At 36.3% G+C, this 27,375-nt stretch overlaps 1 protein-coding gene across 1 annotated transcript in view; it reads left to right on the plus strand.

Annotated features, from left to right (window-relative positions):
* LOC125245150 (complement C1q-like protein 2) overlaps positions 1-27,375 on the plus strand; it is a 158,544-nt gene that overhangs the window by 71,454 nt on the left and 59,715 nt on the right. The window contains exon 2 of the mRNA XM_048155640.1: positions 5,053-5,106. Within this exon, the coding sequence (XP_048011597.1) occupies positions 5,053-5,106 (54 nt within the window). The remainder of the gene's footprint in view (positions 1-5,052; positions 5,107-27,375) is intronic.

The following is a 27,375-nucleotide window of genomic DNA, read 5'->3' on the forward strand; positions in this document are numbered from 1 at the left end:
AAAGTAAATAAATAAAATAAATAAAGTAAGAACTCATCGTGCAGCTCTTCTGTCAGAAGCCGATTCAAAATTGAGCTCGCGCGTATAGAATGTGCGCGTCCGGTGTGAGATACCTGAGACGCGGCGTGGCGCTGCGCGGCGCGGCGCCGAGCTTCGCGTCCGGTGTGCGACCCCCTTTAGGCTACCTGTTCGTTTTTTAATTCAATACAAAATACTCATCACATTCAAAGCACTTCATGGTCTTGCCCCCCCAGTATATTTCTGATCTCATTCAAACCTACTCTCCTATGCGCACATTAAGATCTTCTGATACTGGTCTGTTGTTGATTCCACATCACAAACTCGCATCATTTGGTGGTCGGGCATTTTACATCTCTGCCCCCTCACACTGGAACTCCATTCCCAAGCACATTTGAGATCTCTCATCATTACATGATTTCAAAACCCACCTTAAAACTTATCTTTTTGTTTCTTGCTTCTCTGACCTCTGACTGTATGGTGTTATGCCTTTTATGTTTCTATATTGTTTTCCTGTCTGCTGTCATTTATGTGTTATAATATTGTAAAGCGAGTTTGCAGAAAGGCGCTACTTAAAATGAAATAATAATTATTATTAAGTAACTTGTACTGACAGATCTTAAAATATTTCAGTGTCATTGTTTTGTCTCAAGATGCACACCAGTATTTTTCTAGGGCATGTTTATAAAAGCCACTTAAATACCCTAACTGAACTAAGGCCTAAGCCAGCTAAGCCCTGTCTGTGAAACTGGGCCATAGTTTGTTATCTTCAGTATATTTTGTATATAATTATACAGTAACAGCAAGGAAAGAATGAATTGATTTTGTCCTCAAATTATTATTGTTATTTTTGTGGTTATTAATCCATATTTAGTTCTACTTCTGTTTTTATTTTCTGTCTAAATAAACATCCAATTTTCCTTTTTTTTGCCATAACATAAAGCTGGTAAACCTGGTAACTTTTGTAAGATATTTACATGGATACCAGACAGTGGAGTGACCAACTATATCAGAGGTCGAGATAATCATTGACACGTGACAATAGCTAATGTGTTTATTTTATATAAAGTCATAAACATGGTCAACGTTGATAAAGCGCTGATTGTTGGAGATTTTAACATTCATGTAGACAATACAAATGATACGTTAGGGGCTGCGTTTACAGATTTACTAAACTCATTTGGGGTCGAACAAAACGTCACTGGACCCACTCACCGTCTTAATCATACTCTAGATTTAATTATATCACATGGAATAAATCCTACTGATATAGAAATTCTACCGCAAAGTGATGACGTCTCTGATCACTACCTTGTAACATGTGTACTGCATACTGATGATATTTGTCAAATTGCGCCACGATATCGACTAGGCAGAACAATTCTCCCGACAACTATAGATAAATTCACAAATAACCTGCCTGATCTGTCTCAGCTGCTCATCGTACCCAAACACGCAAATGATCTTGAGGAAATGACTAGCAGTATGTGCACCATTTTTACTAGTACATTAGATACTGTTGCACCGATGAGATTAAAAAAGGTTAGAGAGAAAAATACTGTTCCATGGTACAACAGTATTACTCGCGCTATGAAAAGAGAAACTCGTAATCTAGAACGCAAATGGAGACAAACTCGTTTAGAGGTCTTCAGAATCGCGTGGAAAGACAGCTCGTCCCGCTATAGAAAGACTCTAAAAGCAGCCAGGGCAGAGCATCTCCGCAAACTCATAGAGAATAACCAAAACAATCCACGGTTCTTATTTAGTACAGTGGCTAGATTAACAAATAAACAGATATCACCAGAACAAAATGTTTCATTACAGTTTAGTAGTGATGACTTTATGAATTTCTTTAATGAAAAAATCGAAAGTATCAGAAATAAAATTGTAAATGTACAACCTTTGACAGAGTTTAATGATTCAGCTTTAATTATCGCCCCTCAAGAACAGTTGCAGTGCTTTACAACTATAGGACAGGAAGAGCTACATAAACTTATCACTGCGTCTAAACCAACAACATGTTTATTAGATCCAATACCCACTAAACTACTGAAAGAGCTGTTACCTGTAGCAGAAGAACCTCTTCTCAATATTATCAACTCGTCTTTATCTCTAGGTCACGTCCCACGACCGTTCAAGCTAGCAGTTATTAAGCCTCTCATTAAGAAACCACAATTAGATCCAAACGTATTAACAAATTACAGACCCATTTCAAATCTTCCATTTATGTCTAAAATACTAGAAAAAGTGGTGTCGGTCCAATTGTGCTCCTTCTTGCAAAAAAACTCTATCTATGAAAAATTCCAGTCAGGATTCAGGTCTCATCATAGCACAGAAACTGCGCTCGTTAAAATTACAAACGACTTGCTTCTAGCTTCTGACCAAGGCTGTGTCTCAATACTAGTGTTACTTGATCTCAGTGCTGCGTTTGACACTATAGATCATATAATACTCTTAGATCGACTACAAAATTACACTGGTATTCAGGGACAGGCATTACGGTGGTTTAAGTCGTACCTATCAGACCGTCACAATTTTGTTTATATAAACGGGGAAAAATCTAAGATCACGATAGTAAACTATGGAGTGCCGCAAGGATCGGTGTTAGGCCCTCTGCTATTTTCAATCTACATGCTGCCACTCGGCAATATTATAAGAAAACATGGAATTAGTTTTCACTGCTATGCCGATGATACTCAGTTATATATCTCATCACGACCAGATGAAATCTCTAAATTATCCAAACTGACAGAGTGTGTTAAAGAAGTAAAACATTGGATGACTAGTAATTTTCTTCTATTAAATTCAGATAAGACTGAAGTATTACTTATTGGACCAAAAACCTGTACACAGAATCTCTCAGACTACAATCTGCATTTAGAAGGATGTACTGTTACTCCATCCTCGACAGTTAAAGACCTGGGTGTTATATTAGACAGCAACTTGTCCTTTGAAAATCATATTTCATATGTTACAAAAACAGCCTTCTTCCACCTCAGAAACATTGCTAAGATTCGGAATATGTTATCTAATTCTGATGCAGAAAAGTTAGTTCATGCTTTCATGACGTCTCGACTAGATTACTGTAATGCATTATTAGCTGGTTGTCCTGCTTCATCAATAAACAAGCTACAATTAGTACAAAATGCAGCTGCTAGAGTTCTTACCAGGTCAAGAAAATATGATCATATAACACCAATTTTATCATCTCTACACTGGTTACCTATTAAGTTCCGTATCGATTATAAAGTATTGCTAATGACCTATAAGGCTCTAAATGGTTTAGCTCCTGTGTACTTAACCGATCTTCTATCACCCTACAATCCTTCACGCTCTCTAAGGTCACAAAACTCTGGACTTCTGGTTGTACATAGGATAGCTAAGTCCACTAAAGGAGGGAGAGCGTTTTCACATTTGGCTCCTAAACTCTGGAATAGCCTTCCTGATAATGTTAGGAGCTCAGACTCGCTCACCCAGTTTAAATCTAGATTAAAGACGCATCTCTTTAGCCAAGCATTCACATAATGCATCTCATACCAGATCAACTGCACATGACTATCTTTGCTTAAAGTTATGAACAGCAGCTACGCTAATTATTCTCCTTTTGCTTTTCTGTTTTACCTCGGGACACCCGCCCTGAGGTAACTAGAGAGGACTTCAGTTTCAGTTTGGATCCAGCCTCTTAAGAAGACCTCAGACGACCATCACCTGTGAAGAGACGGCGCCAGCTCCTGCGAGGACTTCAGAAGACGCAATCATCTGGATCAACATTCACATTGCATAATCTCTATATCCTAATTTATTGTTAATGTAATTCATTTTCCAGGAGCTCTTTGCTTCTACCTTCAGTTAAACTGCTAACAGTGATTGTAATTAATTACCTAAAGTATATTATTTGCTAACTACATTCTTTAAATTGTAATGTTGACATCCATTTTCTGTAAAGCTGCTTTGAAATGATATGTATCGTGAAAAGCGCTATACAAATAAATTTGAATTGAATTGAATTGAATAAAGTCACTCAAACTTGCATATGGGATTTGAGATGATAATTCCTCATAGTCACAGCCTGTTTTATTAGGTTAGGAGCTATAAAGTGTAAAGAAATTTTAATCTGCCCTAGCGTGCAGATCAGATGATCCTTACATGACTGGCAGTTTCTGTGGTCCAACAATCTTCTGTGATTATCACTCCACGTCCCATAAGGTTGACGACTGCTGATCTATATGAATAAACAACAACAACAACTGAGAGATAAGTCAAAAGTTATTTTCTGTTGAGATCAACACAGTGCCACAAATGTTGTGAAGAGATATAAACATTTACTTAGTCTGGAACATTCCTTTGATGATGATTAACAATTAACTTGAACTACTTATTTATCTGAAGCAATATAAATCAAGTACAAAAGAAAGTGAATCAGGACACTATAAAAGGAACATGAGAGGCTGTGAGGATGACAGAGCAAGAGCTGGAAACAAACATCAGTGAAGAATGAAGGCTTTAGTATGTATATTGCTGCTGTTGGAAACCTTTGTGTTTGTCGTCCAGCAGCAGGTAGATGGAGGACTCAATGAGAAGGAGATCAGTCAACAGATCAGCTCTGAGGACGGAAGACAGAATCCACCTCAAACAGACACTTTGAGAGCTGAAGCTTCAACTGACAGACAACAATACTGTGATCTGGGCATCCCTGACATCCATGCAGCACTGAGAGAACAGAGCAGAAAGAAAAGAACAGAGAACTGACCGCCACCGTTACAGAGCAGAAAGAAAACATCAGAGAACTGACCGCCACCGTTACAGAGCAGAAAGAAAAGAACAGAGAACTGAGGGATGAGATGAACAAGAAAAATGAAGGTACTTCACCAAAACATTCACTCTTTTATCAATGACCCTTGAAGTAAAACACCAGTTTAATCCATTGTATAGTGTAAATGTTAGTGTAAAGTTGAGTGTATACTGTGTAAATTGTGTTATCTATTACAATAATCAGTGTAAATGTCATTTAACAGAATCTTTATTCCTTCACAGAAATTTCAAATCTTACTCTGAGTCAAGTGGAGGAGTTGAGAAAGGAAAATAGAGGTGAAAGTGTGCTTGAATGATGTTAAATTCAGTGTATTCATTCTCAGTGTAATACAGTAATATATCACAATATTGCTTATGTTTTTCAATAACAGACAGAGAAGTAGCTTTTTCAGCTGCACTGATGGAATCTGGCGGTGGACATGTTGGTCCTTTTGCCAGTGAAATCACACTAACCTACAGGAACGTCTTCACAAACATAGGGAACGCCTACAACCCAATTACAGGTAATTATCAATGAAATGGAGTCATAAAACTCAGTTTATAGTAATGAAAACCTTCTGCTCCATTCAGACCTCTCTGCAGTTGTGTAATGTGTAAAAGAGAATTAAATGATCTGCCATCTTTCGAAACTATTACACAGTGTGTTTGGTAATTACGCAATCATACAGGAAACAGCTGATTCTGTATCTCTTGTTATTTGATTTAGGTGTTTTCATAGCCCCACTGAAAGGAGCGTACATGTTCAGAATCAATGTACATGGTATTGGCGGAACTGCATCAGGTGCAGCCATTTATAAGAATGGACAGCGTGTGGTTATAGCATATGATTATCAGCCTCAGAATACGTTAAACTCCTCAAATGGAGTTGTGTTGATCCTGAAGGTTGGAGATGTTGTCTATGTGAGACTTTGGCCTAACACAAGGATATCTGATAGCCAGAATAACCACAACACTTTCAGTGGTTATCTACTGTTTCCCTTAAGATAACAGGAGCTTTGAAGAATGTGATTTTAATAATTCTGAACCTTCAGCGTATGATTCAAGATGAAAATCATTAAGAATCATTAACATATAAACCTGTATTAATGAGGACTAATGTGTGTTTGAAATGTGCAATAGATTACTGTATAAAAGTCTGAGATGTATATACATGTAACTTTGAGTTTCAGCACTGAGACAGACAGGACCAACAATAATAATAATAATAATAATAAAAAAATTTAATTTATGTAACACCTTTCCAGAGCTCAAAGTGCTTTACACATTGAAACATGAACATAACAAAAAAAAAGAAAATTACAAGAAACAATACAGTATACATATCAAACATCACAGACAATCATGGTATCTGAATCAAATGCATAGTCTGGAGTGAGAAATATATAATTATCTGACCAAAAGTCCAAGCAGTATATTTTCATTCAATATACAGTAAATGATTGTAGAAGTAGCATTGTGAACCTGTGGAAGTAATTAAAAGCCAGATGCATTTGAGAGTCCACTGTGAGTATGTTGTAGCTCAATGGCAGTAGCTGTGAAATCACATCATCAAACAACAAGTGGCTGTGGAGATCAAAGGGTTATTAAATCACTGTCCAGATGTGTATGTCACACAGAGATGCCTTATGTCTGGGGGTGAGCAAGTGTCCTTGAGAAATGCTGAGTAAGGCCCAATTAAAGGCTATTTTTTGAAAACAGACCAGTTGGCAGAATTCCACAATTGAATGAAACGAGGGGAGTGGGCTTCAGTGTTGGGAAGCAGGTGTGGCGATTGAGTTGTATAATCATTCATAGCTTCATAATACAACATTAAAGCTACCTTTTAGTAAGCAAACGTGTCGCCCTTACCTTATGGTGGCTTGGAATTCCAATGGGAATCGGATATGCCTGTTTAGACGTAGGTCGCATGTCCAGATATTGGATATGTATCTGATTTAAAACCACATTTGGAAGTATTATCAGCCATTATAACAGTATAAGAAGTAAAATAGGCAATAAACACAAGGAAACAGTTCAGTCAAACATACAAAAGCAGGACTCTAGTTAGTACAGGGTTTAATTTCAATGTAAATATAAAGTTATGAAACTTAATATAACCCTTTAGACAAATCTATTAGCTCTGGAACAAGTAATAGATTAACAAGACCAAAGATTGCCTGTTTGATATACCCAAAACAAATTATATCTCATATTTAAACTATCTACATAAGAGCCAGCAGCAAATTCCCAAAGCACTGGCTGAAATGAAGCTGTTCTCTGCAGGTTCATGAGAGCTGAACAGTCGCTGACGACCTGGAGCTCACATCTCCAAAAGCATCTAAACAAATTTTCAAAATAGGTGCTATGTTTACATATAAATAGCATATCTTAGGTTTAAATAACTATATTCTCACCTAAAAAAAAACTCTTTAAACTACATTCTGTTAGAAAATAACAGTAGTATCTATACAAATGCGGTTTGTTTGCTCGTCCGCCATGACACTCACTGTGAGAATGCTGACAGCAGAATGATTCAAATGGTGAAATGGTTCCAGTGGTGATACTGGTAGAATATCACATGGCTGGAAAGACCTCTCTGCCAATCAAATTCGAGAACCAGAAAGAACTGTTATATATACCAATAAAAGTGATAGTAGAAATTATAGTTTCTTTAATTTGTTACAACAAAGGAATACTAACATGGTAACTTGTGACCAAAAAGTGGGGCAATTATAATTGATGTATGAATTTCTGATGCTCAGGAGGAGAACAGCATATTTGAAACCAGGGGTTGTCAGCTCTGGTCCTCTTTCCTGCAGAGTTTAGCTCCAACCCTAATCAGTTGAGAACCGCTGGTTTCAAATTTGATGTTCTCCTCCTGAGCATCAGAAATTCATGCATGTATTATAATTGTTTTTTAGTATTATAACCCCTGCTCTAAACTATCAGCCATTTCAACTGAAAGATGAAGGCTGTGATATTAATGTTGCCCACTAGAGGGGAGCCATAGGATAAGGAATCGTTTAAGCCTAATGTTATCAATAATGTTATCATCTAAATCATTTGTGTAACTATTGTGTACTGACAGTATAGTTTTATAAATAATGAATTTAAATATAAATTTTGTGAAATGTGAATCGCTAATATTTGATGGTGGAAAAATATTTACATCATTTGTGGTTCAGCTGCAGGTCAGGAATCAAGCAAGAGCCGACTACGGGTCAAATACCCAAGGCTATGTTTTAATATCAAATAATGTTTGATGTTTATAATATTTAATTTACATCTCTCTAGTTGCTAAGCTGCTAAGGTGACTATATGATGAGATGTGTTACCTGTGAATCATTTATCCTTATTTTTGTAATTTTTTAAGTTTATTATTTATTTATTTATTCATTATTCTGTAATGTTTTATTTACATAATGTTACTGTACTGTAATGTTATTATTAGTGTGCTGCGAACTGGGAACAGAGAATGTGATCATGCGTGACATCCAGATGTTCTTCAGACGAAACGATGCTGATGAGCATATTTCCAGCATATTTTTTGGAAATCTGTTGTCGGTGTTCTTCTTGGCCACTTGTAGTACATACTTGTTTCTTTAATCTCTCAAACAAGTTACTTTAGCTGTCTGTATTTTCCAGGGAATGATTGCCACAGTTGCCACTCTGTCCCAGTAACAGGAATGTGTTTAGCTAGCTCTGTCTCTGACATCAGTAGTATTACAGATGCATCAATCTGTTGAAAGAAACAATTGAAAAATTAAATCAAGTACACTGAAAAAACTACAAAAGCATTAAATGGTAAGCTTTATTTCCTTGCATGCCAATGTGCATTGGCTTGTTTATTTACACAAGAGGATTGGTCTTCCCGAACAACATATAGTAACGTGCTTTGGCTTGTTGCAAACAGCAAAAAAATAGGCTTTACAATGACATAAACGTATGTACAGGTGCTGGTCATATAATTATAATATCGTGAAAAAAGTTCATTTTTTTATTGTAAATTATTTTTTAAAATGAAACTTTCATTTATACTAGATTCCCTACATGTAAAGTAAAACATTTCAAAAGTTTTTTTTTTTTTTTAATTTGTTGATTAGAGCGTACAGCTAATGAAAGTCCAAAATCCAGTATCTCAAAATATTAGAATATTTACATTTGAGTTTCATTAAATGACCATCCCTACAGTATAAATTCCAGGTATCTCTTGTTCTTTGAAACCACACTAATGGGGAAGACTGCTGACTTGGCAATGGTCCAGGAGACAATCATTGACACCCTCCACAAAGAGCGTAAGTCACAGATGGTCATTACTGAATGTGGTGGCTGTTTACAGAGTGATGTATCAAAGCATATTGAATGCAAAGTTGACTAGAAGGAAGAAATTGGGTAGGCAAAGGTGCACAAGCAACAGGGATGACCACAAGCTTGAGAATACTGTCAAGTAAAGCCGATTCAGACACTTGGGAGAGCTTCACAATGAGTCAAATGAAGCTGGAGTCAGCGCATCAAGAGTCACCACACTCAGACATCTTCAGGAAAAGGACTACCAAGCCACTTCTGAAACAGAAACAACGTCAGAAGCATCTTACCTGAGCTAAGGAGAAAAAGAACAGGACAGTGAACAGTGGTCGAAAGTCCTCTTTTCAGATAAAAGTAAATTTTGCATTTCATGTTGAAATCATGGTCCCAGAGTCTGAAGGAAGACTGCAATCCAAGCTGCTTGAAGTCTAGTGGGAAGTTTCTGAAGTTAGTAATGTTTTGGGGGGGCGTGACGTCTGCTGGTGTTGGTCCATTGTGTTTTATCAAGTGCAAAGTCAATGCAGCCATCTTCCAGGAGATTTTGGAGCACTTTATGCTTCCATCTGCTGACAAGCTTTATGGAGATGCTGATTTCTTTTTCCAGCAGGACTTTAGCACCTGCCCACAGTGCAAAAACCACTTCCAAATGGTTTGCTGACCATATTACTGTGCTTTATTGGCCAGCCAACATGCCTGACCCCTGAATCTATGGGATATTTTCAAGAGAAAGATGAGAAACAGTCGATCCAACAATATACAGATGATCTGAAGGCTCAATAGTGCCTCAGCAGTGCCACAGGCTGATCACTTCCATGCCACACTTCACTGATGCTGTAATTTGTGCTAGAGCAAGTCATTTGCTGTATTATGTGCTGCCGACCAAGTATTGAGTGTACAAATGAACATACTTTAAAGAACTTGAACTTTTCTGTTTTGAAAATCCATTTTTTGATTGATCTTAGGAAATATTCTAATATTTTGAGATACTGGATTTTGGACTTTCATGAGCTGTACGCTCTAGTCAAAAAAATTAAAAAAAAAAAAAAACTGTTTTACTTTACATGTAGGGAATCTAGAATATATGAAAGTTTCATTTTTAAAAATAATTTACAATAAAAAGATGAACTTTTTCTAATTATATGACCAGCACCTGTATATTGGATTGTATTTGGCCCAAAGTTTAACAAATGCCACCAGTAGGTGGCGGCAAATGACTGTTTAATGAGTGAGTCATTGATTAATTCTGTAAAATGATTCATTCAAACAGCTGATTTATTCCAGAATAAGGAAGTCGTTTATGAATGGGCCACTGAAAATTTGACTCAATCGATTTTTTTCAAAATGTTGAATCATTCAGTAATGCGACACTACTGAGTGTTAATTGCTGTGAGAGGATGTAGTTCTGATGTGATCTTTGTTTGGAACTATATTTTTATTGCTGAAATAGAAGAAAAACAGTCACTATTGCTCCTAAAATGTAAGTGACTTAATTTTAACTAGGTGCTTGTTTTTTTATTGATGTGTTGTATGATATCATTCAGTGTCACGTTTTCAATTGTGATTTCAATAACGTGGAAAACAGCACTCTATTTTCATGTTGCTTAACTGTATCATACGTTACAATAAAAAAAAAATCAGCATTTTGAATTTTTACCGCAGTATTTTAATTAATTATCTTTGTTTGTGCTATGCTTATTTGATTTGATTTCTCCTCGAGAGGCTGTACGAGCCTCAACAATGCAACCTTGTTATGGTGTATCAGTAAAATCAGAATCATTATCACGTTTTGGTGATTGCCTAGTTATTCTTTGTTACTGACATTTTAATCAGGCAATTTGTCTGGTCGAGAAAATAAAATTCTCTTTCACTTGCCCCTTCAAATACTTCAAATACCCTCCAACACTCAGCAAGGAGTTTGTAGGCCACTCTGTGTACATTCACATTTCTACAGCAAATATACCTTAAAGGGTTACTTCAGGATTTAGCATTAAGCTTTGTATTAGTAGAATACCACTAGTATTTTCGAATTACCGTGCTTTCCCCCTTCATATCAGCCCGAGATGACAGATTTATGCATTTTTATTCTGTAAAAAAGCCTCCGATGACGCAAAAATCGTCATTTTGCGTCATCGGAGGCTTTTTTGGCCAGAGGCTTAAAACTACAGCCAGTAATAGCAGGTAGTTCCGCATTTTTTCACCACGCCTGCGCGTTTGAGGTTACTCACGTACATAAATCAAAAGTTTTATCAAAAGTGGGTGTCTTATATGTAATTGTCTATCTAACGTTACTTTGCTAAGTTTGCAGTTTCACTGCTACCTACAACACTACATATAGGCTACTGTGTTATCAGAAATAGAGTCTAGTATCAGCGAGTCTTACCTCTAGGCGAATACGCTTAGGCCGTGTGTCCACCATAGAGCTTAGATCGGGCCCAACAAATCAAGCCCGACCCTACCCGAGCCCGAGCACGTTGTGTCCGAGCCCGGCCCGGCCCGACACGTCCACTGTAATTATGAGCCCGAGCCCGATTTAAACCCGACCATTTTTTATATGTGGGCCGTTATAACCAGGGGCGGCGCCAGATTTTTTTTAACGCAGGTGCTGCTGTGCTAGATCATTTAGGCTACGGGGGGAGCTGCGCAGTTCTATTAATAAATGAGCAAAAATTGGCCACTCAATATTAAATATTCAATTATTTTAATTATCATAATTAAAGTTTTAATTGTATTAAATTGAACAAGCACAACATTCAGCATTCAATCAAATATTCTTAAAGATTAATTATTATTAATAACGTTACTTCAACATATTGTTATTTCAACATAATATGTGTGTGAGCAGCAAGATGTGCATTTGTAAATTCGGTGACAGCGTGTGTTACGAGTTTCAAATGGTGTAAGTGTGACCGCAGTGCGCCGGCACCTCCATGTCATTATTATGTTGTCTGCTATATTGCTTTTATGTATTAAATCCAGGCAATTGGTTGATGAAAAATGTATTCAAATTAAGATACAATTTATTCTAAATGAAATTCACTTTGAATGAATAATAGGACAAGGAAGAAGCATGTAAACTGCGCTTGTTTATTCAGAAGTCCCCGTTTTTTTTTTTTTTTTTTTGCTGTCATAGGCGAGCAGCTTGCCGCATTTAATGCACGAGAGAAAGCCAACACATATATTGTCACTCCCCACGACTAGTTTAAAATGTTTCCATACCTCAGATTTTCCTCCAAACTTGCTCAAAGTTAATTCTCCTGTTTTAATTTTTTTTTCTTTGCTTCTTCAAGCTCCATTTTGCTCTTAAGCTCCACAGCAGGTGTGATGTATCAGCATTGGTTGACGCGGCTTGTCATTTACTTTGACCCTCCCGTCGGCGGCGGTTTGAACGAACAGTACAGCGTTGTTGGCACTTGGGCAGGGCGGCCAAGGCGACTGTTAACGCTCTCGCCGGCGGCGGTGTGAACGCGCGGTAAGAGTGCGAGTGGACGAGACGCTGCGCATGACACGTGATGTGCTTTATCAAGGGCCCGACCCGGCCCGAGAACGCTGGGCTCGGGCTCGGGCAGAGAATCTAAGCTCTAGTCCACCAGAGCATTTTTAGCCAGCTGAAAACGCCCGTCTGTGAGCGCTTGAGAGCGCTTCTGCAGCGCAGCGTTTTTTTCCGTTGAGACGCTTTGTTGCTATGATACGGAATATCCACGGCACTGTTTACTTGTAAATGATTTTGCATGAATTTGTTTCAGCCTTAGGCCGTGTGTCAATTTAGCACCATTTCGCTGTAAATGTATGAACTAACTCACGATTTATAGAATTAATATGTAACAAAGCAAGCCTAGTTGTTTGAATTTTCCTTGTAATGCCGCCTGTAACCGATAGGCGTGGTTTGGGCGTGGCCTCGCAAGGGCAGCAAACAAGTGCATTCTGGGAGTTGTTGTCTTTCATCCACATTAGTCAAAAATACATTTTCTGCCTTTTCTCAGTCTAGAAAGCTCCAAATTCAAAAATAATTTCACATTTCTACTACATAAATGACCAATTTTAAATACACATTCATCTTTCCAGGGGTGAAGTACCCCTTTAACACTATGTCATTACTTCAGGTTGAAAGATTCTGATTGGTTAAAGGGTTAGTTCACCCAAAAATGAAAATTACCCCATGATTTACTCATCCTCAAGCAATTCTAGGGTGTATATGACTTTCTTCTATCCACACGGCTCCAGGGCGTTAAAGGTGCTGTTTGCGATTTCTCAGATTCGTTGTTGAACACTTGATATTTGAAATCAACCCAAACAAACCCACCCCTCTCTTCATTGCTCTGCCTCCAAAACTCTCACTCCACTCCTAACCACCCTGCACCAAGTTGGTCTCAAACCCCGGCCTGATCGCTGCTGGCATGCAAGGCAGATGCACTACCAATGACGCTAAACACTGTATTCTCTAGCGGTCATCAGTGTGCAGTGGTTTAACAGCACAACTTCACAAAATAAAGCGCAGATGATGAACAAACAACAAGGAAGCACAAAAAATGAACATACAGTACGCAAGAGTAAACACAAAGTGTTTGTTTGTTAGTCACAACAGCACAGCAGCTCCAGACAATCAAAATCAGTGTTACTTACATGTAGAGCGGAATCAAAGCAGCCTCCTCATCTGTTTTCAGGTTTTCCCTCTTAGCTCTCTCCAGCGCTGGAAAGCTTTTCTAATATAAACGCTGGTCCTAAAGCACTTGCCCAGTCATAAACCTTGTAATGTCTTGTTTTGGTGTTATGTTTCATGGTTTATTTTCAAGTTCATGCTTTGTTTCATTGTTTTGTTTATGTTTGCCATGTGTTCCCTGTTGTCACGTGATTCCTCGCCCTATGATAATAGGCTTGTTCGAGATGCATCAGCACTGTGCAGACCGATCGGTGTATGACATCAAAGTACTGCAAGAGCGATTCAATAGTATAAGAAGTCGTATGCGCTCCAACCAAGCAGTCTGCACAGCGCCGATGCATCTCGAACAAGCCTCATGTCATGTGCTTCCCCAGTCTCATGTGTTATGTTCTCACTGGTTGTTTTAGTCATGTGGTAATCAGTTCTGTTCCGTCATTGGTTCATTGTCTTGATTGTTCACAGGTGTTCCATTGTTTGTCATTAGTCTCTTTGTATAGATATAGCCCTCATGTTTCTTTGTTCTCTGGTGTAGCTTTGTTACGTGTAACCCGCTGCTTGGTGAGTGTCTGTTTATGCCAAGCCAAGCCAAGCCAAGCCAAGCCAAGCCATGTCAAGCCACGTCTTTGTTTTCATATTTTGTTTGGAATGATATTAAACTGCACTTGGGTCGCACTTAAGATTGCCTTCAGTGGACATTCTTTACAACCTTCATTGCAGTGATATTCTTCTGAGCTCTTTTGTATTGTGTCTCATCTCTCGTTCTGCAGGGTTTTTTTTATTCTTATTTTCAAATCTCCCTCTTGCTCATTCTCTCTTCGACCGTCATTTGTCCCCTAATGCTGATTGGTTACACGTTTGTTGTTGGTGTCGGCCCGACTAACTTCCAGACAGTGTATTTGAAATAATACTAAGTCCACCTTTAAGACTTTGAATAAGAACACCACAAAGAAGTCTTCTGACCAAATTGTAAGTCATTTTAAAATGCTTATAATTTAGGCCAGACTCGACTTACTTTACCTAACATGAGAATAATAATAAGTTTAAAGGTGTTAAGATCAACGTTCAAACCATGGAACAACAGCTCACATTATGATACCATAAAACAAGTTATTGTAAACTTTATCAGAAGTGCATAAATCCAGTTTCCCAAAATCTAGGGCATTCTTGTACGGGAAAAGTTGTAAATCAGGTTAATGAATACATTTAATGTTTTAATATTTAATTTATTAACTTTTAAGTTTTGTGTTTAATAATTATAGTGATTTTCACACATAGTGTGTTATTTTCAGTATATTTTGTATATAATTATAAAGTAACAGCAAGGAAAGAATGAAATTGAGTTTGTCCTCAAATTACTTTTTTTGTATCTATTAATCCATGCTTTTATTCAGTTCTGTTGATACAGAACGTTGTTGCATGTTGAAAATAACATTTAAAGGAATTTGGTGGATTCAGCAACAATGGTTTCATTAGTATAGACACAATGGTTCAACATTACATGTAAACATCACTTACTAATTTTTTTTCTGTGTAAATTAACATCCAATCTTTCATTTTTTTCACAACATAAAGCTGGTAAACCTGGTATTGTTTGTAAGATATTCACATGGATACCAGAGAGTGGAGTGACCATCAATATCAGAGGTCAGAAAAGGATGATCACTGACACGACAATAACTAATGTATTTACAGTCATTTAAATAAACTCACTCAAACTTTCATATGGATGCACACTTTGAGGTAATCATTCCTCATGGTCACACACACTGTTTTATTAAGTTAGGTGCTATAAATACCATTAAAGTGAAAAATGATTTTATCCTGTGCTAGTGTGCAGATCTGACAATCCATTCACACGACTAGAGGTTTCTGTGATCCAGCAATCTTTGTGATTATCACTCCGCTTCTGCTGATCTATATAAAAAATACAAAGAGATGAGTCAAAGTTATTTTCTCTTGAGATCAACATAGTGTCACAAATGTTGTGAATAGAGATAAATATAATCAAAGGGATATTCCAGACTCAGTAGATGTTTAACAATTAACTTGAACGACTTATTTATCTGAAGCAATATAAATCAAGTACAAAAGACAGTAAATCAGGACACTATAAAAGAACATGAGAGGCTGTGAGGATGACAGAGCAAGAGCTGGAAACAAACATCAGTGAAGAATGAAGGCTTTAGTATGTATACTGCTGCTGTTGGAAACCTTTGTGTTTGTCGTCCAGCAGCAGGTAGATGGAGGACTCAATGAGAATGAGATCAGTCAACAGATCAGCTCTGAGGACGGAAGACAGAATCCACCTCAAACAGACACTTTGAGAGCTGAAACTTCAACTGACAGACAACAATACTGTGATCTGGGCATCCCTGACATCCATGCAGCACTGAGAGAACTGACCGCCACCGTTACAGAGCAGAAAGAAATCAACAGAAACTGACCGCTCCGTTACAGAGAAAAGGAAACTGACCGCCACCGTTACAGAGCAGAAAGAAAACATCAGAGAACTGACCGCCACCGTTACAGAGCAGAAAGGAAACATCAGAGCTTTAGAGACGCAACTGAGGGAACAACAGACGTTTATCCTGGAGGAGATGAACAAGAAAAATGAAGGTACTTCACCAAAACATTCACTCTTTTATCAATGATCCTCAAAGTAAAACACCAATGCAATACATTATATAGTGTAAATGTTAGTAAAGTTGAGTGTATACTGTGTAAATTGTGTTATCTATTACAATAATCAGTGTAAATGTCATTTAACACAATCTTTATTCCTTCACAGAAATTTCAAATCTTACTCTGAGTCAAGTGGAGTTGAGAAAGGAAAATAGAGGTGAAAGTGTGCTTGAATGATATTAAATTCAGTGTATTCATTCTCAGTGTAATACAGTAATATATCACAATATTTCTTATGTTTTTCAACAACAGACAGAGAAATAGCTTTTTCAGCTTCAATGGTGGAATCTGGTGTTGAATATATTGGTCCTTTTACCACTGAAATCACACTAACCTACAGGAACGTCTTCACAAACATAGGGAACGCCTACAACCCAATTACAGGTAATTATCAATGAAATGGAGTCATAAAACTCAGTTTATAGTAATGAAAACCTTCTGCTCCATTCAGATCTCTCTGCAGTTGTGTAATGTGTATAAGAGAATTAAATAATCTGCCATCTTTCAAAACTATTACACAGTGTGTTTGGTAATTGAGCAATCATACAGGAAACAGCTGATTCTGTATCTCTTGTTATTTGATTTAGGTGTTTTCACAGCCCCACTGAAAGGAGCGTACATGTTCAGAGTCTCTGTATTTGGTCATGGTGGAATTACATCAGCTGCATCCATTTTTAAGAATGGAAAGCAGGTGCTTATGGCACATAGTGATCAGGCTAAGGGTTCGTTAAACTCTTCAAATGGAGTTGTGTTGATCCTGGAGGTTGGAGATGTTGTCTATGTGAGACTTTTGTCTGGCAGGAGGATAGTAGATAGCTATAATAACCACAACACTTTCAGTGGTTATCTACTGTTTCCCTTAAGATAACAGGAGCTTTGAAGAATGTGATTCCAATAATTCTGAACCTTCAGTGTGTGATTTAAGATGAAAATCATGAAGAATCATTAACATATGAACCTGTATTAATGAGGACTAATGTGCGTTAGAAATTTGCAATAATTACTGTATTAAAGTCAGTATAATACACTATACTCATAAGTTCTGATCTGTCTATACATGTAAGTTTGTATAAAGAGTTTCAGCACTGAGACAGACAGGACCTATGAATATCACATGTGACTCAAAAGTGATCTGTTAAAGTAGTAAACCTAGAATGTTAAATAATATTTTTTTTTGAAAGGATTGGTTCCCTTTCAAATGAAAATTAGCCCAAGTAGATTTTGCTTAGGATGGAAGCACTTTTTTCAGCTCATACTCATTGGTCCCATTCACTGCTATTATAAAGCTCGGACGCTTCAGGATATTTATAAATATAATTCTGATTGTGTTCATCAGAAAGAATAAAGTCATATACACCTAGGATGGATGAGTAAAGCTTGGGCTAATTTATAAATAAGAGAATAATTATTTTTATAAATAATTATAAAGAAGAGACTTTGTGGCATTTTCTTTTCCTCATATTTTCATGAATATTTCCCCAACAATGCTTGTGTCGTGATCCCAGTCTGTGTTCCCCTGGGGCCTGTTTCAGAAAGGAGGTTAAGTGAAAACTCTGAGTATGTTAACCCTGAAATGAGGGAAACTCTGGGTTTTCCGTTTCAGAATGGGAGGTATGTCAAACCTGAGAAAGCAGGTTAAGTCAAGCCCGTTTCTGAAAGAGAGGTAAATTCTACTCAGAGTCAGTTACCATAGTAACTTACTCTGTGAACCTAACCTGGTCGGGAGCAGGTTTTCTTCAGTAAACCCAGAGTTTCCTTCAGTCTCCTCCCCCTTTTTAAAGTGCAAGTGATGTTTAAATAGTTAATTCACTCATTCACACTGCAAAAATGCTTTTCGTAATGAGTATTTTTCATCCTATTTCAAGTACAAATATCTAAAAATTCCTAAATCAAGATGGATTTTCTATATAAGAAAATGATATTTAATTGTGTTTCCTGGGGGGATCTAAATTAAGTGCATTTTACTTGAGTAAAATGATCAATATCTGCCAGTGTGGTAATAAAAATAACCTCAATGCAAACGGAAAGTGTCGGAGTGTCTACCCAGGTGAAAAAAAGTGCAGTAAAATACACTTTATTTTAGTACACTTAGTGCACTTCCATAATGTACTTAAAGTGCTATATTTCCGCACACTAATTTTGTACTTAATATACTAAAAGCTCTTCTTTAGTACTTCTTAAGATAATCTTAAGAACATCTAAGTGTACTCAACTGTGCTATTTTGAGACGCCATGAATTTGAACTAAAATGTGCTTTTAACATACTATCTCTGTATTAAAAAAATGTATTTAGTTACCACTTGTAGTACACTTGAACCCATCTTTCAAACACTTTTAAAATAGACTTATGATGTATTTCAAATATAAGATTAATATATAATGGATAAATACAAAATGTATTTATAATTTATTGCCTACAACATTACAAATACATTTTGTATATATTTATCATATTTTATTCTTATATTTTAAATAATTCATAAGTGTATTTCCTATGTCTGATGAGTACATTTAAAGGTGTATGAAAGATGGGTTCAAGTGTACTACAAGTGGTAACTAAATACCAGGGCCGGATTGGGACTCATTTTCAGCCCTGGAGTTTCATGCCTTAGACCGGGCCACTTTAATTCACAACTGACTATATTAAAATAATGTAATTAAAACCTCAGTATATAAGTCTGCAATAGTGCACTGTTCTCTACAGCCTTGTAAATAATTGTATTTTTCAAAAATATCTTCAAATACCCATGATAGTACAAATGATAGAACAAAAAATACTAAAATTTGATATAGAGTTATTTTTATAGTTATAATAATGATTTTATAATGTTAACCATTGATTAATTCTCTAGCCATCTAGTGGCTGTAGTTAAAAATTCATGTTATTTTAATTTTAATTTATTTAAGTATTTGCTTTCCAGTAGATGGCAGTAATCGTCCACTAAACACAGGCACATTTTTCATGTCTATCACTATGAATGAAATTTAGAAATGTACATCTTTATTAAAGTGGATTTAACATAAAATCTTGCCATTTTATATAAATGTATATACTTAAATTATTACAAATTGAGGCAAATAAGTAACACAAAATACCATCAATCCTACAAAATTGCACAACTTTACAGTAAAATATTAAAGTAGGCTATTATGTTTGTTTTTAAAAAAAAAAGTTGCATGTTACAAAATCACATTTTACTGTCTGGTTAAGCTAGTTGGACAGAAAAATGAATATTGTTGGCCAATGTGTAATAGCATAGCACGCAACATAACATAAGTGATAGGCCATATTTTATTATTTGCCTACTATTATTTGTTACGGTACACAGGAGGCAGACACAGATGTAAACAGGTAACTTATCGTTTATTGACACCAGTAGAGCAAGGAGCATGAAACAGGTAAGTAGAGATGAATCAATGGATGTTTAGATGATAGATATGGAGATAGATACTGTCCTTTTACTTTCAGATGCGGAGATCTGTGAACACGCTGGAGCTTGGAGATCGCTGGAGATAGCTGGAGCTGACTGGAGCACTCACACACAGTAGACGAGGTACACAAGGGAAGGAGGCACGCTGGAGACAGGTAAGTATGTAGCGGGGAGTCCTTGAGGTAAGCATAAACATGAGTAGATGCGAACGAGACCGGACATGGAGTGCTGTGTGTGTGTGCCTTTTATGGTGCTACTGATAAGTGCGGTGATGAGGTGCAGGTGGCGGTGATCAGTACTCAGGAGATGGTGTGCGCTGTGATTGGTGAATGTTGGAACCTGACGTGTCTGTGACATTATTACGATATGAGTAAGCTGCATAGCCTACATGCCTTTATCTATTGCATGTTTTCTCCTCTTCCTTTTTATTTATTTACGTTACTTAAATCGGCCTCCGGTGGCTTAGACCTTTTGCCTTACCATAATTTAGTGTTGATTTAGAATTTGTCCCGCTGTCCCTACAGACGTCACCTCATCCCTTCTTCTCATATACTTTTGAGTGAGTTGTCTTCTCCGAGCGCACACTCCGAGTCCCTCCCGACCAGGTTAATTTACCCACCGAGTGATATCACTGACGTTACGTGCAAATGAGCGGTAAAAACCCGATCGCGCATTCGTTTGTTTGATTGTTTGTTTGCCATTGCCCATGTCGTCCAGGCCTAAATCCGTCACTGACTGGTTTTTAGGAAAAAGTTAGGCTACTCAGCTTAGTACATTTGGCCGCGTCCACAGTTTCTAGAGCATCCATATTTCAACCCAGTGCCATGACAACACCGGCCCTCGGGGCCAAATAAACTGACCGGCCCACCCACCGGGAATTCTTCCGGTGCTCCCGATTAGCCAATCCGGGCCTGATAAATACATTTTTTTAAATACAGAGATATTATGTTAAAAGCACATTTTAGTTCAAATTCATGGTGTCTCAAAAGACAGTTGAGTACACTTAGATGTTCTTAAGATTATCTTAAGAAGTACTAAAGTATAGCTTTTATTATGCTGCGTTAAAAACCCGTAACACGGGTTACGGGTTGCCTGGAACGCGGCATTATTATTGTCACAGACACGTCAGGTTCCAACGTCACCCAATCACAGCGCGCACCTTCTCCAGAATACTGATCACTGCCACCTGCACCTCATCACTCTCCTCATCAACAGCACTATAAAGCACTCACGCACACAGCACTCCACGTCCGGTCTCGTTTGCATACCCTACATGTTTATGCTTACCTCAAGGATTCCTCTTCGCATACCTACCTGTCTCCATCGTGCCGATTCCCATTGTGTGCCTCGTCTGCTCCGTGAGTGTGTTTCCGTCAGCTTCCAAGTGCTCCAACGATCTCCAGTCTCCAGCGTCTCACTCCCTGCAAAGAAAAGGACAGTAACTATCCCACGTATTATCAGTTCAAGTCAAACTACTACCAGTTCTCTCACCTGTTTCATTCTCCTTGCTCTCCTGTGGTCAAAATAAAAGACTGTGTTACGCCTTAACTGTGTCTGTCCTCCGTCTACTGTAACAATTATATTAAGTACAAAATTAGTGCACGAAAATAGAGCACTTTAAGTACATTATGGAAGTGTACTAAGTGTACTAAAATAAAGTGTATTCAAATATATTATTAATGTACTAGTTATAAGAAAATCAATGTCATTTAAAGTTAGGATTACTATATAAAAGTCTACTAAGATTTAACTAATTTTAAAGCATTGAAAGCACACTTTTAACAAATACACTAATAAAACTCCTCTGTATATTTTTGTGGTAGTATACTTTATTTCATTGCACTAAAAATCAATTTAAGTAGTAGTGGTATTTAGTATACTTTTCCAAGTGCAGTAAAGAAATACAAGGTAACACTTTATAATAACATTCAGTTATAAGTCACTTGTAAATTATTAGTTAATGATGAACTAATCATTTACAAAACATGATTATATGTTCATAAATGATTGATAAGTGATATTTTAATATTTTATGAATGTTTTATTAATTCAGTTATAGGTCATTTATAAATTATTAGATAATGTTCAACAAATCATTTACAAAACATGAATATACATTTATATATGATTAATAAGTGATATACTAACATTTTATTAATGTTTTAAGTCATTTATAATTTATTAATGATCAGTGATTAGTTAATATTATTAGTAAATTATCATTAGTAAATGATCAGTATATGATTTATTGATGAAGTTGTAAGCTGGTCTGTGTTCAAAAGCACAAACATGCAGGTATGCTAAAGCACTATTTTTAAGAAGAGTAATTTATTTGTTTTGAAGTGAATAAACATTTATAAATGCCTTACAGTCAGGTGATTCCAGTGGATTATATCAAATCCTTTCACTCATCAGCACAGACTTGTGTTCTGTGTGTGGGGTCTAGTGATGAAGTGAACCTCTGAACCGGTTTTACCTTCCACTGAAGCTCACATCAGGTGCAGAGTTAAACACTCCATGTGTGTCAGAGAAGACAGCTGTCTATACCCTCACCAGTCAGCACTTACACTGCAGTACACACTACAAAGTGTTCAACACCTGTTATAGATGTGTAAACGCATGAATAAATCATTTACAAAGCTTTCTGCATACCCTATTCTAAAGTGTAAACTATTCTTCACTTATAAATGTGTTACACATCATTTGTAGACCTTTCTTACCTGTTACAAATTATTTGTATATGTATACAAGTCATTTATAACACTTTCTGCATACCCTATTCTAAAGTGTAAACTACTCATCACTTATAAATGTGTTACACATCATTTGTAGACCTTTCTTACCTGTTACAAATTATTTGTATATGTATACAAGTCATTTATAACACTTTCTGCATCCCCTATTCTAAAGTGTAAACTATTCATCACTTATAAATGTGTTACACATCATTTGCAGACCTTCTTTATAAATTATGTACAAACTGCAATTTATTTGCCATATGCAAAGTATATCTTTCAGTTACAGGATATAAAAATCTATATGAATCCCGATATTTAAAATATATATTTTTATATAAAAATTATAATATTTTTATACAAATATATTTTACTATTAAGCCCCTAACTCACCCCTTATACCTTAACATGACCACTTTTTAGCCACTTCACAAAAATAAAAACGCAATATAGATATTTTTACAGTGACTGTTATCTTAGTTGATATACTGTTGTATAAAAAGTATAATTTTAAGCTCCCTACTCCACCCTATAACCTTAAGCATAACCATTTTGACAATATACGTAGTGTAACAGGCAGATAAATGTACGTTAGTCACAATAATTTATTTAAAACATTACAAAAAGCAGTATACAGAACAGACAAAACGACGCGTGTGCTACATTACCAGCGAAATGACAGCAAATCATAATTTTGTGTGAGTAACAGAATGAAATGAAAGTGTTTAATCGCTGCAAACATTCCTCTGATTTGTATTTCCTTCCTTTTAAGCGTTGCGCTGAATCTAACACAGCAACTTAAATTCGGCATGTCGCAAACACTCTATGGTAGTCGCAAATCACATGTGACAGCCAATAAGGAGCGAGGTTTGACGTCACTGCCGCAAACCTGTGTCGTATTGTTAGATGCGCCAATTTTAATTTGAAAGTTATGAAACGGCGGATTGATACGATTATTAATGTATAATGGTTATATTACGTTATAAGAATCTTTTCCTCACACGATGGCATCGTACAACTTCTGAAGACTTGAAAATAATGCATGAAATAATGGACTACGTTTATTATCAGTTTATGGTGCGTTTTCATGTTATGGTGAGGAGCTGTTCCATGAAAAACAAAATAAAAATTATGAAAATTATGATTAAGTGCTGGTTAAACGGTGGCAGAGTGTTGATTTTTTTATTTTATTTTTTTATATATAAATAATGTAAATTTTAGGCTTGGGTAAAGTGATGGAGTGAGATCATGTAACAGGAACATCTGCAAATGATGTGTAACACATTTATAAGTGATGAATAGTTTACACTAGAATAGGGGATGCAGAAAGTGTTATAAATGACTTGTATACATATACAAATAATTTGTAACAGGAAAGAAAGGTCTACAAATGATGTGTAACACATTTATAAGCGAAGAATAGTTTACACTTTAGAATAGGGGATGCAGAAAGCTTTGTAAATGATTTATTCATGCGTTTACACATCATCTATAACAGGTGTTGAACACTTTGTAGTGTGTACTGCAGTGTAAGTGCTGACTGGTAAAGGGTATAGACAGCTGTCTTCTCTGACACACATGGACTGTTTAACTCTGCACCTGATGTGAGCTTCAGTGGAACGTAAATCCGGATCAGAGGTTGACTTCATCGCTAGACCCCACACACTCCAATCAGAAGCCTGTGCTGATGAGTGAAAGGATTTATTATAATCTACTAGAATCACATGACTGTAAGGTATTTATAAATGTTTATCCACTTCAAAACAAATAAATTACTCTTCTTAAAAATAGTGCTTTAGCATACCTGCATGTTTGTGCTTTTGAACACAGACCAGCTTACAACTTCATCAATAAATCATATACTGATCATTTACTAATGGTTTGTTCAACATTTGTTCATGATTAACAATTGTTAATTGAGATAATGATACTAAAACAATTTTGTCATAAATACTTCAGTTATTATAAGTGATAATGTCTTAACTTATAAACCATCTACTAATGATCTGTTTGATTTAATTGAGATAACTTACAACACATTTGTAAATTGTTAGCATAACATGTATTAATCATTTATGAATGTATATTGTAATGTTTTGTAAATGATTCGTTCATCATTAACTAATAACTTATAAGTGTCTCATAACTGAACTAATAAAACATTTCATAAAATGTTAACATATCACTTATTAATCATTTATGAACGTATAGCCATGTTTTGTAAATGATTTGTTCATAATTAACAAATAATTTATAAATGACTTATAACTGAATTTATAAAACATTCATAAAATATTAGTAGATCACTTATCAATCATTTATAAATGTATATTCATGTTTTGTAAATGATTTGTTAATCATTAACTAATAATTCATAAATGACTTATAACTGAACGTTATTATAAAGTGTTACTAAATACAAATATACATTGAATTAGTGTATTTCTAGTGTATAGCTTTGACACTTTTATTTAGCACCAAAAGTGTGTTGGGTGCAGAGAATTAGCTTGTGATGTGATTGACTTGGTTCAAATCCGCCTTTTGCTGAGCTCGCTTTTCCTTTTCCCATCACATTATCACATCAGAAAGGCATTTATTTTCAATAAAAATGAAGAAAATTTTTTAAAAATGGAAGTAAATTGCCTAACGAGTGTTTAATAACGATAAAATCATTTACACTCTTATTATTGCATCCTGCATTATTTTTTTCTTATTATTATATTTTTTTTGTGGGATACCATGAAAATAAATATTAGTTCAATAACTTACCATTCGACCAGTTTTCACCTTTGATATTATAACAGTGATAAGAATTAAACTTCTATTGACTCAGAAGTATGCGTATATCCTTTTGTAATATCGGAGTTCCATTAATGATGGCTTTTCATAGTTGTGGTGCACGCGCTTAACTCGGAGTCAACCTACTCAGAGTGGATTGAAGTAACTCAATTCAGCTGTTCTGAAACTGAAAACTCAGAGTTTCTCATCTCAGAGTAAGTCAACTCAAAGTTCAAGTTTTAAAGGTCCCGTTTTTCATGGTTTTTTGAAGCTTTGATTGTGTTTATAGTGTGCAATATAACATGTGTTCATGTTTTGCGTGTAAAAAAACACAGTATTTTTCACATAATTTACTTATCTGTATACCGCTGTTTCCACTGTCATAAAAATGGGCTGATGACTTCCTTGTTCTATGAAGTCCCTCCTTCAGAAATACGTAACGAGTTCTGATTGTGCCAGCGGTTCCTGTGTTGTGATTCGACAGCAGCTTAGCGCTCCTTGCCCGGAAAGGTCACGCCTCTTACCATAACGTGGAGATGCACGCGCTCAGTGTTATTGTAAACATGTCTTTAATTTTACCCTATCAATTTGAGCCGGAATCAGACCCGGTGATTGGACTGCGGGATGAAAATAACAGCGTTTCGACGACATGGCGACAAACACACTCTACAAACGCAACTCTTGTGTATTCCTGTGGGCGGAGGTTAGTCAAAAAACTGTTTTAGTGACGTCATTAAAGAAGGAAGTAGAGGGATGTAGTCCAAACTGGCCGTTCGATGTAGGCGACTTCTGTTAAATAAAATATCTCGCTTGGCATTGAACTTTGAGCTTTAAAATTTTACAGATTTTATTTATACTCTAACAACAACATTACACACTAACTAAAGTTTGAAACATGGGATCACGAAGAACGGGACCTTTAACTCAGAGTTGGTTGAGCCTCCTTATTGAAACGGGCCCCTGGTTTTTTGTGGACGTATTTCCTCAGTTCTCCATGTTGGATTTATTATGTTTATTCTTTTATGTTTATTCTTATTTTACACACTGTTCATCAAAATTAAACGTTTAATGTGAGATGGTTAAGATGATGTGATTGTGGTCACTTTACGACTTGAGTGTGATGAATGAATGTGAATGAATTATTAATAGTAAAATTGGGAATGTCTACTGAAACCCAGTATTAAACAGGCCACCCTGGGGCTAAATTAAGACTGTATTATTGATAAGCTTGGACTATATTGATTGAACCTCTGTCAGTGTGATGTCCTTACATTAATGCACCACTAGATGGCACTCGAGTTCCTGAGTGATATATATACAGGTGCTGGTCATATAATTAGAATATCGTGAAAAAGTTCATTTTTTTATTATAAATTATTTTTAAAAATGAAACTTTCATATATTCTAGATTCCCTACATGTAAAGTAAAACATTTCAAAAGTTTTTTTTTTCAAATTTTGATGATTAGAGCGTACAGCTCATGAAAGTCCAAAATCCAGTATCTCAAAATATTAGAATATTTCCTAAGATCAATCAAAAAATGGATTTTCAAAACAGAAAAGTTCAAGTTCTTTAAAGTATGTTCATTTGTACACTCAATACTTGGTCGGCAGCACATATTACAGCAAATGACTTACTCCTAGCACAAATTACAGCATCAGTGAAGTGTGGCATGGAAGTGATCAGCCTGTGGCACTGCTGAGGCACTATTGAGCCTTCAGATCATCTGTATATTGTTGGATCGACTGTTTCTCATCTTTCTCTTGAAAATATCCCATAGATTCAGGGGTCAGGCATGTTGGCTGGCCAATAAAGCACAGTAATATCATGGTCAGCAAACCATTTGGAAGTGGTTTTTGCACTGTGGGCAGGTGCTAAAGTCCTGCTGGAAAAGGAAATCAGCATCTCCATAAAGCTTGTCAGCAGATGGAAGCATAAAGTGCTCCAAAATCTCCTGGAAGATGGCTGCATTGACTTT

Source organism: Megalobrama amblycephala, linkage group LG14, assembly GCF_018812025.1.
Source record: "Megalobrama amblycephala isolate DHTTF-2021 linkage group LG14, ASM1881202v1, whole genome shotgun sequence".
Classification (NCBI taxonomy): domain Eukaryota; kingdom Metazoa; phylum Chordata; class Actinopteri; order Cypriniformes; family Xenocyprididae; genus Megalobrama; species Megalobrama amblycephala.